We start from the raw sequence: 18,432 nt of genomic DNA, 5'->3' as shown, positions 1-18,432 counted from the left end.
AAAGGCACATGGGATCCAGGGACTGGCGGTAGAGGGAATGTGGAGGAGGAGGTGGTACCAGCTCAGCGTAGAAAGGCCACACAGAGCAGACTGGATGGAAAGAGAGGACACAATTCATGCTACTGAGATTTTCCATCCATAAAACCCAGTTCAATTACTCAGAGTCAAGAAACAAATGGTAATGATCAAAAAAACAAAGAAAAGATGGAAAGATTACAAACACCTGGAAACTATAACAGATGAACTTTTATTCAGTCTCAGACTCTCTGCAGGAATAGATGGATTAGTAAGACACAGCCATGCTATTAAGCCTTTTAAATGTCAGTAAGAAAAGCAAGCATGTAAACAAGATAAATACATGATCTGTGTGTTTAATGTAAGGAAATTCTACAGGAAAAACCAGAGACAAAAGTAGAAAATAAAATAATATTGTACAATACAGAATTGTGACCTATATACATACGAACAGCTATACAATAAGAATGTCTCAAATAGTTACTTTTAAAGTAAGTTGGTTCTTATCTCCTTTTTATCCCTATTTTACTAGACTGATCTTTTGCCACGGTTGTTTACAATTCAGTTTTATTTAAACTAAATGTTAATTAATACTGGTCTACATAAGCTCAAATCGAAAAGAGCTTGGCAAAATACATGTAAAAAGAACATACTATAGGGGTTTGGTGCATAATTAAGAATAATACTGCCCTTGATGATTTTATAAGTGTTTTATCTAATTACAACCTATTTTGAATGACATACCTAGTATCTACCTACATATACAACAAGCATTTTAGTCTCCTAGTCCCTGCTTCCAGATTTCTGAAATTCTACTTTTTAAAGAGTATTTACGGGGCTTTCTATTAACTTACTGCCTTAGTGAGATTGTAAATGAAAAGGTAAAAATTTCTTTCCAATACAAATGCTCTGCGGAAAATGTAACTCTGGGACCATGGGATTAAGGCAGAACTCAGTACTTTCAAGTAGCTGCAATTACTTTCCCACTAAGAATACACACCAAATACCAGAAAAAACATCGTTGTAAGTCAGCACATAAGTTACTTTGTATTGAGCCAACAGTCGAAGAATTTAAAGCTGGAATCACCAGAAGAAGTTAATACCTGACACTTCATAAAACTTTCTGAAACTCACATATCCTATGTTTAAGTTTCATGAATATTACTGCTAAACCAAAATTTCACAGTGTGTTGGGTTTTAAGGCAAATAACACATTTTAAAATTCTGGTGTAGCTATAAAAAGCACTGCTTCAGTTAAAGCTTTCCCCACGTCTTCTCTAGATTGATAGAGTCCCTACTAAAGTGGTGTCTGGCTTCTTCCAAGTGCTCCGCTTTAACCCGTTCTTCCTGGGTTAATCTGGTTATAACACACTGCTATTTGAAAGTCCTTCAGCAAACCTCTCGCAGGTGACAAATGCAATGAAGAGTCATTAACACAGATAGAGTTATTCACGATGAGGTTCACAGAACCCCTTCCAATTCTTAGGATATGCCAAGTTCACATGCGAGCAAACCATTTTCCTCTCCTGCCTACCCTGTCCAACCCTTAACCCGGTATCATTCAGTCTCCTTCTTTTTCTTGTACTCCCACCACCCCTCTTAGATACATTTCTGCTCTTTAACACAATGGTTGGTTGTCCCTTTGTCAAACTAGAATTTGAACCCATTAAATTGAAAAACTGTACCATTTATGTCTCTATCTTGTGCCTGGCACTGTGAAGGCACTCAAGTATCATTTGCTAAATGAATAAAAAAATAATTGGTATCAAACAGGTTCTCCAGTTGTGCCTACTTACCTTAATCAGAAACACTGTTCCACTGGAAACAATGTAGTAATACACAATATTTGTTTTTTTCTTAATGAAATGTATGTGTGTGTATGTGTATAAACATGTCTCTTGAAAAAAATGTACCATCCACTCTCAATCCTGCATCATTTTCTCTAAAGATATGAGAAGAGGAAAGGGGCCAGGGGAAGAATATTATTCAACAGGAACAAGGTAATTTTCAGTTGATTTAAAAACAAAACATCTAAAATTAAAATCGAGTAGATAAAGATACTTAAAACAATGGGTACTGAGATGTCTGCTTGGTAAAAACAGACAGACAAAAACAGGAGACTCAAAAGGTTTGGAGTGGTACCCTCAGACTCAAAAATACAAGGGAAAGAGAAATATGTTTAAATTCTGACAATCTCGAACCATACGAAAGATGACAAGCGTTTCCATTGTTCTCACAATGTAACCCCCTTTGGAATATTTCAATAGCAGTATTTTTAGAAAGCACACATTTTACTCGAAGCAGGAGTGAGGGGCAGGATTCATAATCACACGTAGGCATAAAAAAGACCACCTTGCATTTTTTTAAAAATAGCTTCATCTTACTTAGCTAACAGAACTTTGAAAATTAGTCTTTCAAAATAACCCAGATAAATATCAAGGTCAAAATAACACAAGCTCCTCAGTTTGGAAGCAACCTTATTTAGAACATAGCTGAAAACCAGGACCCAACATACAGCCATTCAGTACCTACTTTATGCCAGACACAAAACAAACCGGGGGCCACGGAAAAAGGGGCACATTAACATTCCAGAGGTCAAATAATTTACATAGAGGAGAACCCCTATCTGGTCAGTTAAGATATCTTATTAGTTTTTATTAAATTCTAACACGATTCCCTAACCCCTAGCAGATAAGAAGCAGAAAGTGGCACGAGTATGTATGGTCTCACTCACTCCACAGGTATGCACGGCATGCATTTGAGGGGCCAGGCACCGTCTGCTAGGGGTGGAGCAGTGAACCCACCCAACAAAGCCTGCGCCCTCACTCCTTCGGAACCCCCATCCTGATGCCCCACAACCACCTGGCAACTGTGTTTACAAAGCAGACTGCTGGGCCCAGTTGGCATTGATCATCGGGCCCAAGAATCCACATTTTCTTTTCTTTCTTTTTTAAATCCTCATCCAAGGATGTGTTTATTGATTTTGAGAGAGAGCAAAGGGACAGAGGGAAGGTGAAGGAGGGATGGGGAACAGAGGGAGAAGGGGAGGGAGGAAGGGAAAGGGGGGGGAGAGGGGAGAGAGTGGGGGAGAGAGAGAGAGAGACATTGATCCGTTGCCTCCAGCACAAGCCCTGACTGGGGATTGAACCCACAACCCAGGTATGTGCCCTGACTGGGGATCAAACCTGCAACTGTTTTAGTGTACAGAATGACGCTCCAACCAAGCCGCCAGGGCAGGAATCCACACTTTCAACAACTGACTCCTTGCCTGGGTGGCTCTGACACAGGTGGCCCTCTGACCACACTTCGGATAAACAACGGTCCTAGAGCATTCTATATGAAGCTAAAACCAACAGCTGACAGTTGTATAGGGAAGAGAAGAACCTGGTCAGAAGGCTCTCCACTTAATATTTAAATGTATAAACTGCTGATACTTAAAGAGTAGACACCGATTACTTAGCAAACGCACTCCTGTTGGAAAACATTACCATTTTCCATCACTGATGTCGGGCAGAGCTCCCGGCCTCAGCAAAGAGTTAGTGCGCTAATGAGCATGCTGTGCATTGCAAGTACGGGGTGAGACCAACGCAGAAAGTCCTGTTCTGTCGGAGTAAACCGCAGTTGGAAGCGCAGGGGTGCAGGCCGCTGGGCCTCCGCCACAGTCAGCTCCTCGTGTGGTAAGAGTGCGACTTCCTAGACAGTCCGCAGAGCCTCGCAGGAACAGTGCACGCCGTCAGCAGAGACGGGTGGAGGCACACAGAGGGAGCATAAAGCTCTTCACTCTTTCCTCCCCTGGAACACAGCTGCCTCTTCCCTGGTCTTTTCTCTCGCACACCAACACTGGGCCACGTCAGAAAAACCTGGAAATGTCAAAGAACTGAATACAGCTTCTGTAAGTGCCTTCTGGAGGCTTGCCCGCTTCCTACAGACACGGGAGTCTAAGATTCCTTGCCATTTCCGGAAAGGAGGCAAGCTTCGGTGCTGATGACATCACTGGCAGTAATTCTGAGCACCCTGAAACACAAGGGCATTTAAGAGAGGGCAGTCCCTGATTTGGGAGTGTCCTGACATCTGAACACCCCGGCCCACTGTCCACAGGGACTTTCCATCACTGCTAGGTGCCTCTGCTGAGGATTTCCCTCCTCTCCTTCCTCTCCATCCCACTCAGCCTGCCGCTGGCTGAAATTATCTTCCTGCTCCAGGCTTTCACTTCCACCGTCCAGCTGTGGTCTGCAGTAGAGGAACTGGTAATATCGTGGGAGACAGGGAAAGAGAATCAGGGCGAATCTCTCCATCACGTTCTCCTCCCTCAGTGACAAAACTGCTGGCTCCAGAGGCCTGGCCCACTAAGCAGCATCTCTCTCTATGGCAACTTCACTTGGCTTCCCATTTCTGGCACGTTGGTCCTCACCGCAGAGCCCACCTGACACAACTACTACTAGGAAGCCCAGAACCTGGCTTTCCCTTGAAATGTGATCAATTCGTACTTTGGCCCTCCAGGTGTGACTTAACTCTGAAGGACTAAATAGAAAATGATATGGAAGAAAAAGGGGTCTTTTACCTACCCACCCCCATTCCCACTGTCATTAGTAGCAAAATGCTTTGCAAAAACTCAAAATAGACATGTGTCTGTTTTAGGGAGAGTCCCTTAGAAACATGTACCTTTCTGGATCTGATTTTTCAGGTATGTAAGGTGAATGGGTCAGGCCAGCTCTCTGACAGATCTACAATCCCACATGACCCTCCAATAGCAGGGTCAGTGGAAAAAGAAACGGGGAGCCTAACCTTGACGCTTTCGTGGCAAAGGAAGAGACTATGACCAAGAAACCGGCTCAGAATCAGTATTAATACCAGGGCATCACAACAAAGAGGCAGAAACGTCTCCTGCCCCTTACTTTACAGTCACTGAGGCCACCTCTGGGCCTACCCTCTCTTCCCTTAGACCCCGCCTTCTCTGCCTTGGATTAGGCCTTTAAATACAGCAGGGACTCCGCACCCTCCCGAAGGGTCTGCTCATGTCTTGAGGACCATTACACTACTTTGGGAATTTTTTTCTTAGGACCACAGCTTCACATGACAACCCTAGCATTCTTTTTGCCCAGTGACGTACTGCGGGTACACTGTAGGTCAAACTGGCTTTTCTGCACTGGCCTGAGCCACATCCAGCATCTCCAACCCTTCTCCCATGGGGATAAAGTCAGAGTTCCACACTGATGATTCACAAACAGCCATCTGGAAAACTGTCCATTCACAAATGGTGACAGCCAGCGGTTGGGTAGTACTTGTAGTTTTTAATGACCATTAACAGAATATAAAACAGGTGGTTATGGCACTATTTCTGGGTTTCAAATTAAAAGGTAACTAAAAGCTGCAATCAAACAGCATGTATTTTAGTTCAAACATCTGGCACTGGAATTTCAGAGCTCTTTGGAGAAAAGTCGGGAGAAGGGAGGAAAGGTAACAGACATAATTATGAAGCTCTGTTGCTTTGCAATCTTAGACTCTTCTGATGGCCCTTTCTCCATGATGGCGGCCCCTCTCCTATAATTTAGGTGTCTTCCTTGAGGCTAATTTACTTCCTGTCCCCCATCTGACACCCCCCCCAACAAGTCCCATAATTATAGCTCAGCCACAGGCTACAGAGTGAGAATTTCAGCATGTGTGATGTGTAGCTGAGCTGTCTCTTTGTGTGCCATTAGTAACTGCTCTATTCTCCCAAAGTCCTCTACCTCATACCCATAGATTTTCTGAGCATTTGTGACCTACCCCACAAGAATTAGTACCCTGAATCTCTTGCTGTGATGTGAACTCAAACAGTATCCTAGCTGCCTTCTAAAATGGGCCACTCATTCATACCCTATTCAACATCAGGGAGATCCAAGGACAGGAGGGGCTGTGCCTTCCCAGAGCTCCCAGAGCCTAACCTGCCTCACCTCCAACCTGTAGTTCAAGTCTTTTCTCCTCTGTAAATTCTTCCAGACACGAATAAAGCAACAATCTATGTGAGAATACACACGCACACACACACATACACACCCATGCCCAAGCGACACTTTCAAAACGTAAACACAATCCCCAGTCCTTGCCATAGCCCACCTCTGCGGGCCCCTGGTTCCCTTCCCTAAGCTCTCAGCTTCCACTCTCCCTCCCATCCCATTGTCCGCTCACTCTGGCTCCTGTGCCATCGCCATCCTGCCCCAGGACCTTGGAACTGGCTGTTCCCTCTGCCTGGAAAGTTCTTTCCTTGTAATTGTTCGGGCCCCACGCCCAAACATCATCCAGGTCTTCACTCAGATGTTACGCAGCTTCCACGACCATCCTGCCTACACCTTTCTCCAGAGCGCTCCTCGCTTCCTGTCCCATCCCTCACCCCGCTTTCTTTTACTGCAAAGCACGTTATATATTAATTTATGTACCTTGCTTATTTGCTGCCCTCTCCATTAGAATACAAACCCTATGTAAGCAAAAATACATTTGGTTATTAAAACTAAATTCTGAAAAGTGATGACACATCTAAGATTTTTTAAAGGATCAAATTAATATTATTGTTATAATTTGTATAAATATATGTACCATTGTAGAAAATGTTACAGCACCATTGTTAAGTGAAAAAAAAAAACAAATTTCAAATTCCTGAAGAGCTTTAACTCTTTGTAAAAACACATATACATGTAGACATGCGTGCAGGAAACAATCTAAAAGAACAGTACTTGTCTATGAGTGTGCTTTTTTTTTTGATTTTCTTATAATTTCACATGTGTTTTACAAAAGCATATAATTACTATCAAAAAGACAAAAACCAAAGTACTATAATTGATTTTAAAAAGCAAATAAAAACAAGTTTGTGGAGAAGTGCAAGCAATAAATTTAGACTAGACAAAAAACCCAGTAATAGTTGATATACGATGGTAATCGTATGTAACATATATACTGTTTGTATCATAATACATACAGCACTGGCAAATAAAAGCTGTGTCTGCCTACCCACAAGACAAAACTCGCACGTGTCACAGCACGCACGGTCAGTCTCGCCTCATACCGCGCAGCGCCCCCTCCGCTCAGGGTGGGCGCCCTGGTGCTCTGACAAGCAAGGCCAGAAAGGACGGAGCGTTCACATCTTACTTAACCTGTTCCCAGTAATCAAAACGTAGAGTTTAAAACGGTTCATTACTTGTTATAGGAAGCAGGACAGTTACAAAACATGATCTCCTCACTAAGGTAGTTCTGTGTTTTGTATAAATTCTAATACAAAGCGTAAAGCAGACGTCTCTAACACGCACCTGGGGGACAGGACGGGGGGGGGTGGGGCCAGCATCCGTGAGAGTGCTGCGGTCCCCCATTCCCATCCTCCCGCCGCTGCCCGCGTCTGCTCCTGGTCACAGAGCCCGTGAGAGGGACTTTCCTGAAAAGGAGCTGTAATAAGGAGACCCAAACTGTATTTTACGTAAGTCCAAAGATTGGCCTTTGATTTAATTCCCAGATGATAACGATTATTTGGCTGGATGAGGAAACAGAAGTGGGAAAAGGTGTGAAAGAGCTTAGTCCTCATCCACCAGAACCAGAAATCAATATAAACCGTCTGAAGTTTACAAATGTAAAAAGAATAGTAAAGCATTATTTAGACACAGGTACAGAGAAATACAAGGAACAGCTTAACTGAGATTAGAACAGTTTCCTCCAAGAAACGGGTCTCAAGAATGGGCTCCGCAGCCCCGTGCGTCACCTTGGTACTTTTTTTAAGGGGAAGAAAGGCTCGTTGGGACATCTGCCGTGCCCTCAGGCTGCACGAGTGCTGGAGCCAGAGCCCAGGCCGCAGGGCCAGATCCCCGGGGCCAGATCCCTGGGGATGAGCACTGGGCCCCCAACAAGCGGTGCTAAATGAACTCTTGGAAAACAATGGTGAGGTTTTCAATCAAATGAGCAAGTAGGATCACACAGTGGAATTAACCAATTTCTTTATTTTTTTTAGATTTATTTTTAGAGAAAGGGGAAGGGAGGGAGGAAGACAGGGAGAGAAACACAGATGTGGGAAACATCGATCAGTTGCCTGTCATACCTTCCCATCCGGGGACCTCACCGGCTACCCAGGCATGTGCCTTGATCTGGCAGCGACCCTGCCTTGTGGGGATGATGCCCAACCCACCAAGCCACACTGATCAGGGCCCAGTGCATTTTCATAGATGGCTTTTCCAGTAAAACAAAAGTCTTCCCGATCTATAAGGCATATTTCTTTATTTTGTACCCTGTGGAGTCTCAGCTGGTACGCTAAAGTTGGAAGAGACCTAACAGATGAGGGCCACCCCCTCGCTTTACAGTCACAGAGTCTGAGAGGCCTAACGACCTGCCCCGAGTCACGTGCCACTCACAGCAGATGACAGGTGACCTCACAAAAACAACATGAGTTGATATTTTTGAGGTTCTGTTAACTCCACCCAGTTTCACATTATAGGCTAATGATAAATAGACCTCATTCATATTGTAGAAAGTACCAAAATAGCAAATCATTCTGCACACATATTACTTCCATTTTCAAGTATGTAAGTTGAATGGGTCAGACCAGCTCTCTGACAGATCTAAAATCCCATATGACCCTCCAATAGCAGGGTCAGTGGAAAAAGAAACAGGGAGCCTAACCTTGAGGCTTTCATGGTAAAGGAAGAGACTATGACCAAGAAACCGGCTCAGAATCAGTATTAATACCAGGGCATCACAACAAGAGGCAGAAACTTCTCCTGCCCCTTACTTTACAGTCACTGAGGTGACCTTTGGGCCTACCCTCTCTTCCCTTAGACTCTGCCCTCTCTGCCTTCGGTTAGGTCTTTAAATACACAGCAGGGACTCCACACCCTCCAGAAGGAGTTCATTCTTTCTTTAGAGAATTTTTGCCAACTCAGGATCATAAATTCTTTCTCCCCTCTCTTTTATACACAGATATTCACTACGTTTTAAGCCTTTTTTTTTTTTTTTTTTTGCTCATACAGGTAATTCACAATTTTTCAAAGATAAAAAGGTATAAATCGAAGTCTCCCTTCTCTTCCTCAGTCCTTCATCCTCTTTCATCCCCTCCAAATAGTTAACACAACACTAGTAACAGACATATTTCACTCTCCCCCATTTTTTATACATAGAAGTTGGGAGCACATTATGCACAATAGTTTGCATCTAGCTTTTTAAAAAAGTCTAATGTATCTTGGCAATATTTCCTTATCAGTCCATAAAAAGGCTTCTTACACGTTGTGACAGCTGTGTAATAATATTCCATTACATGGATGTACCATGGTTTATCAATTAGTCCACTACGGATGAGATTTGACTTTATTTTTCACCTTTTGATTATTAAAACAACATTGCAATGACTAAACTTGTTTAGGCAACTTTGGGCCTGTTCACAAATCTTGTACGTCTGATGGAATTCCTACAGGGGAACTGCTGAGTCAGAGCAGATGACTGGATGGCACTGACAGAACCTGTCTACTTTCCCTCCAAAGTGCTGTATCAATTCCCACTCCCCCGTAGTGTCTGAGTCCCGCTCTCCCTGCATCACACTCGTTGTGTTTATCAAACAGGTTATATATGGTATCTTGCTATAGTTTAAATTTGTATCTCTATCGAAGGAAACTGACCCTTTCTCTGTTTAAATATAAATTTATAAATTGTATAAATATACATTTTGTTTTCCTTTCTCTCAATTGCCAGGACTATTGTACAGAGAGAGCACTGACCCAGGCCATCTGGGCAGAGGTCCAGCTGCGCGCCATTGTCTTTTATTTCCATTCAAAACCATTTTCTAAGGCCAGCCTATTTTTTTATGGGTCTTCCCAAGTTAAGCAGAGGAAGCTGTCACATAATGCTAAAGGCTTTGAATTCAGGAAGGAGAATTTGACCCCTGACTGTGTCACAGATGCTCTGAGCGTTTGATTAGCTATTGAACTTCTCCACGACTTAAATTATGTATCTGTAAAGTAGAGTAAAGATACCTCTCTCATAAGGCTGCTCTGAGGATTAAGTGAACATACATGTAGGGGTGGGCAAAAGTAGGCTTACAGTTGTTCACAGGGAAATTAATACAATAATTAATAAATAATAATGCAAGAATAAACTCTGTGTTTCGTGTGCTCATCACTTTTGTCATCACTAAACTGGTCAGGCAAAAAACCACCCGACTAAGCAAAGAGCTGTTTCACCGCTTCCAATTAAATACTCCCAGGGGTTAAATACTGAGGGAGAGTCCTGCTGGAATTGTGCCATTACTTGGCCATTCACTATTGACAGCTAAATAAATGTTGAGTTATTTCTGGTTGCAAACTTCAATTTGTTTCTCTATCAACATCGAGCTATTTTGTGTAAGGATCTCCACTCACTTGGAATGTTGATTCCTGGAAGGATGTGCTTTCCTGCCTCCATCTCTAGGACTTGCTGAGCCTGCAGCGTCCAGGAGCAGCAGGAGGGACAGGGGAAAGGACTTCCGCTCACCTGTTGGCACAGTTACTATCACATCGCCCCCCTATACTGGCTCGGCAAAGTGTGCAAATCAAACGGTGCTCAGAGAAAAGTTAGTAATATGGGAAGGCATTCTGAAAGCCCAATTAAAGTTCTCATGCAAAATCCGACAGTTATGAAACAGGGAGGGTGTTCTCAACCAAGAAATCCACACACACCAAACACATGGTTAGCTTATAATGAGAGGAGAGAGGCACATGTTTGTCTCCTCCATTAACTATGACCTCTTTAAGCACAGTTTTGGTCGTTCACTCATTTTCGTATCCCCACTGCTTAACACCATACTTGACACATAGCAAACACTCAACTTAATGGACTGAAAGATTCAAAAAAAGTATGGCTTCTTTAACTTTCATTTCATGCCAATCCTCTCTTCAGGAAAGAGCCCACATAATTTTTCCTGAGTTTAAATTTTCATCAACCTGTGTTTTCTTGCTAACACAGTTGTGCTAGCATTTCTGGTATATCTGGGCTTTGGTGTAATTCATCAGCACTCTAGTTAGGAAATACTTTATCCTGAGGGAATATTCTCCTCTTGCTTTACAAAATTTGCTATTACCTTTTTAATGAAAAAGAAAACACCAGAAGTGTTATCACTGCTGCAATACAGTTGGAAGTTCTGATCACATAAATGCACCGCAGGCCAACAGGAGGCCACGTGCCACTCTACCACGTTTGGCAAACAGTTGAGTCAGTTTTCAAGGAACGCCCTCAGTGAGAAACAGAACCTCAAATTAGCCAGCTGCCGTTCACCCTGTTAAACTCAAAAGAAAGATATTGCACTTGGAAAAAAATACTACAGTTTCAACACTCTAAAACAGCCCATATTTCTACTCCACTGCCAAGAGCGGGTTCTGTGCTTTCCATTAACCTGGGAGCTCAAGATTCTTAGAAAAACACACCACTGAGGACTTCTGGAATTTTCCAGTCGCCTTTAATCACTACAGGTATGAACTGCTGATGTGGGCCGTCAACACCACACAGGTATTTCCTATTCAACTGAATTAGTTACTAATTATTTTCTATAATGCTTTCAAACCGATGGCATAGAGTCACCATGAAAATTCAGAAAATAGAGCTCCCTTTCCTCATGTAAAGTACCAGCACTGGTTGGTATTCTACCTCGAAGGCCAACAGACCCCCTGCATCAGGGCACCACTGACAATGTTTATGAGAATGTCTCCTGTACAACAAGCCTTTGGCGTCCTGACCTCACCCAGTTAACAACCTCAGCCACGCTGACAAGCAAAAACACTCTGAACTTTAAATTGAGACGAAAACACTATCTTAGAGACATTTAAAATCCTCCATGTTTCTGAATGCTCAAGGATGGGGTGTGTACTAGCCGAAAACCACTAGTAAGCGCTTTAATGCCCCGCCAACAAACAGAAACTCACTCTTCACCTCGGTAAGGAGACACCAAGATGAATGACAGAGCCCGTGTCTTTGAGTCTAGTGATGCTGACTTACCTTCTGTCAATAACAGTATACGGGGACATGCAAAGCATCAGCCCAAAAGAATATATCTGAGATGGGCCACACTGCCACCCATCCTTGATCAAAGTAAAGAAAGGTCCAATTGACTTACATATTAATGGAGAAAATGAACCAGAGCTTCTGAGCCAGGGAAACCTACATTCCGATCTCACCCCGACCCTTGTTCCTCTCATAACTTGCGGTAAATTGTTCTCCACTGGGACTGGCATCACTCCCCCTCCCTCCCACATGGGTGGGGTTTGGGATTATTCCAATGACTGGAGGATGCCACTGGCAATTAATGGGCAGGGTCACAGATGCCAAATGTCTTGCCAAAGACAGGAGTGTCCAGTGCAACCAAGAATTGTTCCACCCAACACACAGCAGGCTCCACCATTAAGAACTCTCCCGCCCTCAGGTTCCTTAATTGTCAGAATAGTGGTAAGCATACCAAGCTTCCAGGCTGAGGGTGAGGTTGAAGTGAGATGCTATAAATAAAAGCACCAGTCCAGAAGTTCAGGGAGCCCTTGACAAATGATGTTCTCACCTTCCTATCCCTCTCCCAGGTTACACACATTGTACAGAGTTCATTATAAACAGGTCTGTTACATGTTTCTTTGCAAAGAGGGAGTTGAGCAATCACTTTCTCAAAGTAGATATCCTTCAAATTTCACATTTTAGCAGTACCTGTTTAACAGGCTTTTGCAAAAATTCTCTAAACTTTAAATCGAGAGCCAAACATGCTGTTAGAGACCCTTGACAATCCAGGTCCTATCTAACTTTCTTACCACCTCTTTCACTGCCTCTGTTATAGCCCCTAACAGACTGTAACCACCTGCAGGCCCTGGCTCAGCATAGAAGACCTGTTTCCAATTTATCGTTATCTTCCTGTCTAAACTCTCTACCTAAAGAAATACCACTAATGTCTTGCAGGCTCCGTTAAAAACCATGTCCACCACAAAGCCCCCCGTGCTCTCCCCTATCACTTCTAATGAGCCTGCTCCTGCGAGCCACAAACTGGGCTACACATGACAGCAGTGATTCTCAAACTGGGGGCCACAGAACTCAGACTTCTCAAGTATCCTATGCAAAATCTCAATTACAGTTTTCCTTTCTCTTCGGGGGTGGGCAAAGTAGGTTTATGGTTCCGAGTATACAAAACACAGAGTTTATTCTTGTATTATTAATTATTGTATCATTTTCCATATGAACAACGACAAACCTACTTTTGCCAGCCCCTGCATAATCCAAAATAAATGAATATAAGCACTTTTGGGATCTGGACAACCACCTAAGAGATGAGTGCTAAGACAAGCAAGTGGAGTGCCCACACCGGAATTCGCATATACAACAGTGTCAATGCTAACAGGCTTCTTTAATTGCTAAAGGTTAATGAGACTAGAACAGCAGCAAACTCAATACACAAATGATGTATTCATACCACACGAAGTCCAAGTAGCTTACAGCACACCATGGAAGATTTACATCCTACCACACCAACCACTCCATGTCTGAATGGACTCCTCTGCATCTCAAATCACCCGTACAAAAGGTAAACCTGGCCCCATTAAATTAGAAGTTTTTGCCGTCTCTAAGAGAAACAGCCAAAATACCCTTTCATTTTGAAATAAGATCCCAGTGACAAATCGCAATTCTGTTTCCAATCTTGTTAACACCAGGGTGTTGTGTTACTTTGACATTTGGTACCACTAAGCATTTCCATTTGTTTCATTAAACTTTCAATAAAGGCTTTGTTTGTGTTTATACCCCTGAAAAGAATGATTTAAGCTCATTTAAAAGGTAAAACACCCACACAAAGGATTATCTGCTGTCCCCATAACATCTGGCAAATTCTAAAAAAGATGAGGACAAAATTACTGTTTATATAAACACAATTAAAATTTTCATTGTCAAAACGCCACAGTGTGTGCCTGTGTGGAGACAATGAGAGTAGAGAAGTCGTAAATAGACTAGAGACTAGTTAGTTGGTAGAGTGGTTAGCTCCTGAGAGATTAGATTTGAGAGGTGCCTAAAAGCCAATAGTGCAGAAAGGCAGGCAGGGTCTCAGGACAATTCAGCCAGGAACCTGCAGTTGGCCTACCTATTCCTTTCTGCCAAGACTCGAGTTTGTACCTTTTGCTGAGTCTACTTGGGATTTCTTTTAAACACTGCTTCCGTATTACCCGAGATTGTCAGGATTGTCGTGTTCTCACAGTGATGGCAAGCACCTCAGGCTCTCGGCCCACACCCGCAGATCTGACATTCTGGTTGAGCCCTGTCAGACTTCACAACTATTTTTAACTACTGTGTAACTTCGCACTTTAAATTCTCCATTAACAGTCATGGTAATAAGAGCTGAACCTTTCCAGGAGAAGTCTACCAATTTAGTAGGAGCTTTCTTGAAAAGATGTGGGATTTTATTAACAGATGGTAATAAGGCAAGTGTTCCACAAGTAGGGAAACTGAGGAACACAAAACCGACTAAATCAAATCACAGAACTAATACAAATGGAACCAGCTCCGTCACAATTACGGTTCTCTTTCCCATCCAGTTTTCTTTGAAGCCCTCCAGCAAGTCTTTAAAATATGAAATATATAATACAGCTTTCTGAAGCCCGTCCTTCTAATCACATGGGTTACACACTCTTCTAGCGCAATTTGGGGAAGGAGAGAGTTTAAGCCTCCCTTCTCACCAACAGTTTAAAATGGGAAGTTGTATTACTTTTAACCCCTCTTCCTCCTTCAGGACGAAAAAGCTCAGGAAAGGGTTTTTTCAGTCAGACGCGTCTAAAAAAATCGATTTCTACAGCAGGTGGAGGAAGGAGAAAAGATTACAAAGAAGGGAGACGTTTTTATTACTGAAATCAGGCAGGTCGAGTACTAGTTTCTGGATTCTCTTTGGGAAAGGGAATGTTTCCGAAGGGAGATGGGAAAGAAAGAAAGGTGGGCAGCATCATTTAAAAGCCCAGGTAATGGTAAATAAAACTAGAGAGATTTTGATATGTTAATGAAGTCTTGGCAACTCAGTATCACAATTTTTTCAAAATCGTTTTTTGAGAACATTTAAATGAGCTGGCAAAATAACAGCTGCGGGGTGGCGCCCCACGCTTCGCCTTCCTTCCCCGCACCGTGGTGCTCGGATCGCGCCCCCTCGACCCCGGCCGGCGGCTCGGCCGGCTCAGTTTCCCACTCCTGCCGGCGGGACGGCGGGACGGCGGGACTCGCTCCTGCCCCGCAACCTGGCGAGCAGACGCGAGCGTGGACGGGGACCGAACCCGTGCGGGAGGGAGGTGGGGAGCGCACGGGCTGCGCCGGGCCCGCGGGGGACGCGCCGGGCCGCGAGCCGCCGGCTGCGCCCACGTCTGACAAACCCCGGAGAGGGACAGATACTGTCCAGGAACTGGGCGAGGAGGAGGAAACTTTAGCAATGGAGGAAGGAGAACAGAAAGTGGCAGGAGCGCGGCTGGCAGCGGGCGGGCGGGCGAGGAGCCCGGGTCCGGCGAGTCCGCGCAGGGCCCCCCCCATCCCCGTCGCCGCGAGACTCCCACCTGGCAGCGCCGCGGCCCGCAGCCGGCGGGTGGCTCGTCCCCTGCCTCTCCTCCTCTTCCTCTTCCTTGTCCCGGGAAGGGCTCCGGGGAGCAAAGAACCGGGAGAAGCTGTGCCAGGGGACGCCGCCCCTCCTCCGGCCACCGGACATCTCCCCGGCGCGACTGCCGGTCCCGGGCCGCCTGCGGGGAACGGGCGGGGCGTTGTCCTGCGTCCGTAGCCCAGCCCGGCACTGCGGGACCCGGCGAGGGCTAGACCTACTCGGGGCGGACCGCCGGCGTAGCTCTGTCCATCCGGGCGGGAAGGGTGCGTGCTCCTCGCTCTCCCCGCGCGGCAGCTCTTAGCCCAGCCCGGCGGCCCCGCCTCCCGCCCCCGCCGGCCCCGCCCCGGGGCGGAGCCAGAGGCCGCGGCCCCGCCCCGTCCCGCCCGCCTTGGCCAGGCCGCCGCCCGCGGGCGCTGGCGGGGTCTCCCCGCCATGGGCTCGGACCCGAGACCCCTACGCAGGGGCGGGCCAGCCGCTTAAGCGAGTTTAGGCTGCAGCCTATTTGGCTTTGCGCTCAATTTTGACTTTCTATTACTGTTTTGTTTTCTATCCCCCAGTCACTGCACGGAACATAAAAGAGGTTTACGAACTAACATTTCTGAAAGCACCTGTTAAACTGCGGTACCAGAGTGACCCGAGCTGTCTCGCAGCTAACAAACAGGTCCTCCGGGTTTCCACCCGGCCTGCAAATGATGATGAGGTTACCCCAGGGTCCGGCCTCAGAAGTGAAGGAGCTGCCTCTCCGGGTCTGTCAACCCGTTTCTTATTCGGCTGGCTTACTTCACTTACGGAGTAACTTTTCCGAAGCCAGATGTGCTGTAAATTTCTCATACTTCATGTCAGATGCTACTACTATGCAAACGCTCACGCAAAAACCGACATGATCAAAAACAAGTCTGATTCAGACTTCTAAGTGCTGAAACAACAACACAGTAGTATGGAATTTTTTTTTCTTTTAGTTTTTGTGAAAAACTTAATAAGTACTAAAAGCTGTACCTAATTAATGTAGACAGCCTGATGAGTTTGGAGATAAATGTATACCTGTGAGACCATCGTCACAGTCTATGCTATAACCCTATTCATCACCTCACAAAGTTTCCTCCTGCCCTCTTATTTCTTATTTATTACATTTCGTGATAAGAACACTTCATTTAAGATCTGCCCTCTTAGCATATCTTGAGTATACAATACAGTACCATTAACTGTAGGCACTGTGCTGCACAGTAGAACTCTGGGACTTGCGTAAGGGAAACTTGGGACCGTTTGACTAACACCTCCCTGTCCCCTCTTCCCCTCACCCCTGTCAACCACCATTCCAATTCTCCGCTTTTATGAATTTGACTATTTTAGAGTCATCATATAAAGGGTACCACATGGTATTTGTTCTGTGGCTGACTTATTTCACTGATGCAGTAGTATGGATTTTCTTAGTTTTTTTTTATAATCTAGTGGCTAGTACAGAAAGCATTGTGGGCCATTCATCTCAGGGGTTTCATTTCAGTTAATTTGTTTTAAAACCAAACTACCCCTCAAAGGGTATAGAAATGAGAGAAGTGATAAGGCATGCTTGTTCACTAAAAGTCTTATATAAATAAATGACTTCACAATGAAATGTCCAAGGCAGCTTTGAATTGTGACAGGAAGAAGCCTCTTTTAGGGCCATCCCTCCTCTGGCTTTGGAGGCCTGGAGGAGGAAGAGAAGGCTGTTTATGAGTAGCTCCGACCTCTGTAAACTCCAGGCCATATCAACACCAACTGGTGGCTGTTGAGCCTCTCTGCCACCCCAAAGCTGCCTCCTAGAAGCCCCTCGGCTTCTACTAACCGAAACAGAGCCCAAGGCACTCACCCTAATTTGTTCTGGCTCCATTTAACCCACCAAAGTTGAATCATCCCAATTTCCTTCAGCTGGGTTTATCCCAGCCTGTCTCTCAAGACTGACCACTGTGTTCTCTTTTGCAAATCTTGCTGCCTTCTCTGAAAGTCTGAAAAATAGGAGGCGGCTAGAATAATACACTAGAATAAACCAAGTACATTTCCCAATTCTAACCTTATTATTTTAGGGGAGAATCCCCACTAAAGGTCCAGAGAAGCCCAGGAAGCCCAGAGAATAGGAAAACAAGGAAGAATATGAAACAATCTGTTCCCTCCAGCTAAAAGGCCCAGAGAATTATCTCCCCAAAAGAAAGTTAAATGACTACCACATGTGTTTCCCACTGTGCTGTGACCAAAACAGTCCCTACCCCTAATGCCTGTCCATAGGGGGGATTTTCCACAAAAACTTTCTAAGGATATAAGTGGGTGGGAGCCAGTAAGATTTATTACTGACTTACAGTTTTAACTAATAATAACATTTCTCTAAGAATAAGAATCTCTCTAAAAAATAGCCCTCAAGGAAAATGCTGTCATAGTCATATCTCTTCAATAGCCACTGCCCCTGCTAAGTGAGAAGGCGTCAGAATCATCATGTGTAAAGTCCTTCATAGAAACGTTCAACAGTGTTGGTGGTGATAGTGTAAACAGCAGAAATAATGCCCATGGCCACCCAGCTAGAGTCCCTTCTATTAATGGATAGCTTGCAACCATATATTATCATATAAGATAATATAAATGTTATTATCTTATATCATCATATAAGATAATGTAAATGTTATTAGAGGTCCCTAAACTAAGGAGTTGGGCAATATAGACCAATGATTGATATATATATATATTTTTTTTCTCAAAAGCAACTAATTCATGAAAGAAACAATGACTACCTGATCTCCAGTTTGTGGTAGAACAAAACACTTGGATGAAGTGTAATACATATGGTGTGCTGCATCCATTAAGGGAAAATTTGTCTATGAAAAATT

The 18,432-nt window shown here is 44.4% G+C and overlaps 1 protein-coding gene across 2 annotated transcripts in view; it reads right to left on the bottom strand.

Moving 5' to 3' along the window:
- Positions 1-15,861, bottom strand: part of CRYBG3 (crystallin beta-gamma domain containing 3) — a 119,817-nt gene extending 103,956 nt beyond the window's left edge. For both annotated transcript variants that reach the window (XM_053918287.2, XM_053918289.2), the window contains exon 1: positions 15,540-15,861. In XM_053918287.2, the coding sequence (XP_053774262.1) occupies positions 15,540-15,688 (149 nt within the window). In that variant the 5' untranslated portion in view covers positions 15,689-15,861. The remainder of the gene's footprint in view (positions 1-15,539) is intronic.
- Positions 15,862-18,432: the final 2,571 nt, after the last annotated feature.

The sequence above is a fragment of the Desmodus rotundus genome, chromosome 2 (assembly GCF_022682495.2).
Source record: "Desmodus rotundus isolate HL8 chromosome 2, HLdesRot8A.1, whole genome shotgun sequence".
NCBI lineage: Eukaryota > Metazoa > Chordata > Mammalia > Chiroptera > Phyllostomidae > Desmodus > Desmodus rotundus.
The sequence above is the reverse complement of the archived record's forward strand: the minus strand, read 5'-3'. Positions and strand labels throughout refer to the sequence as shown.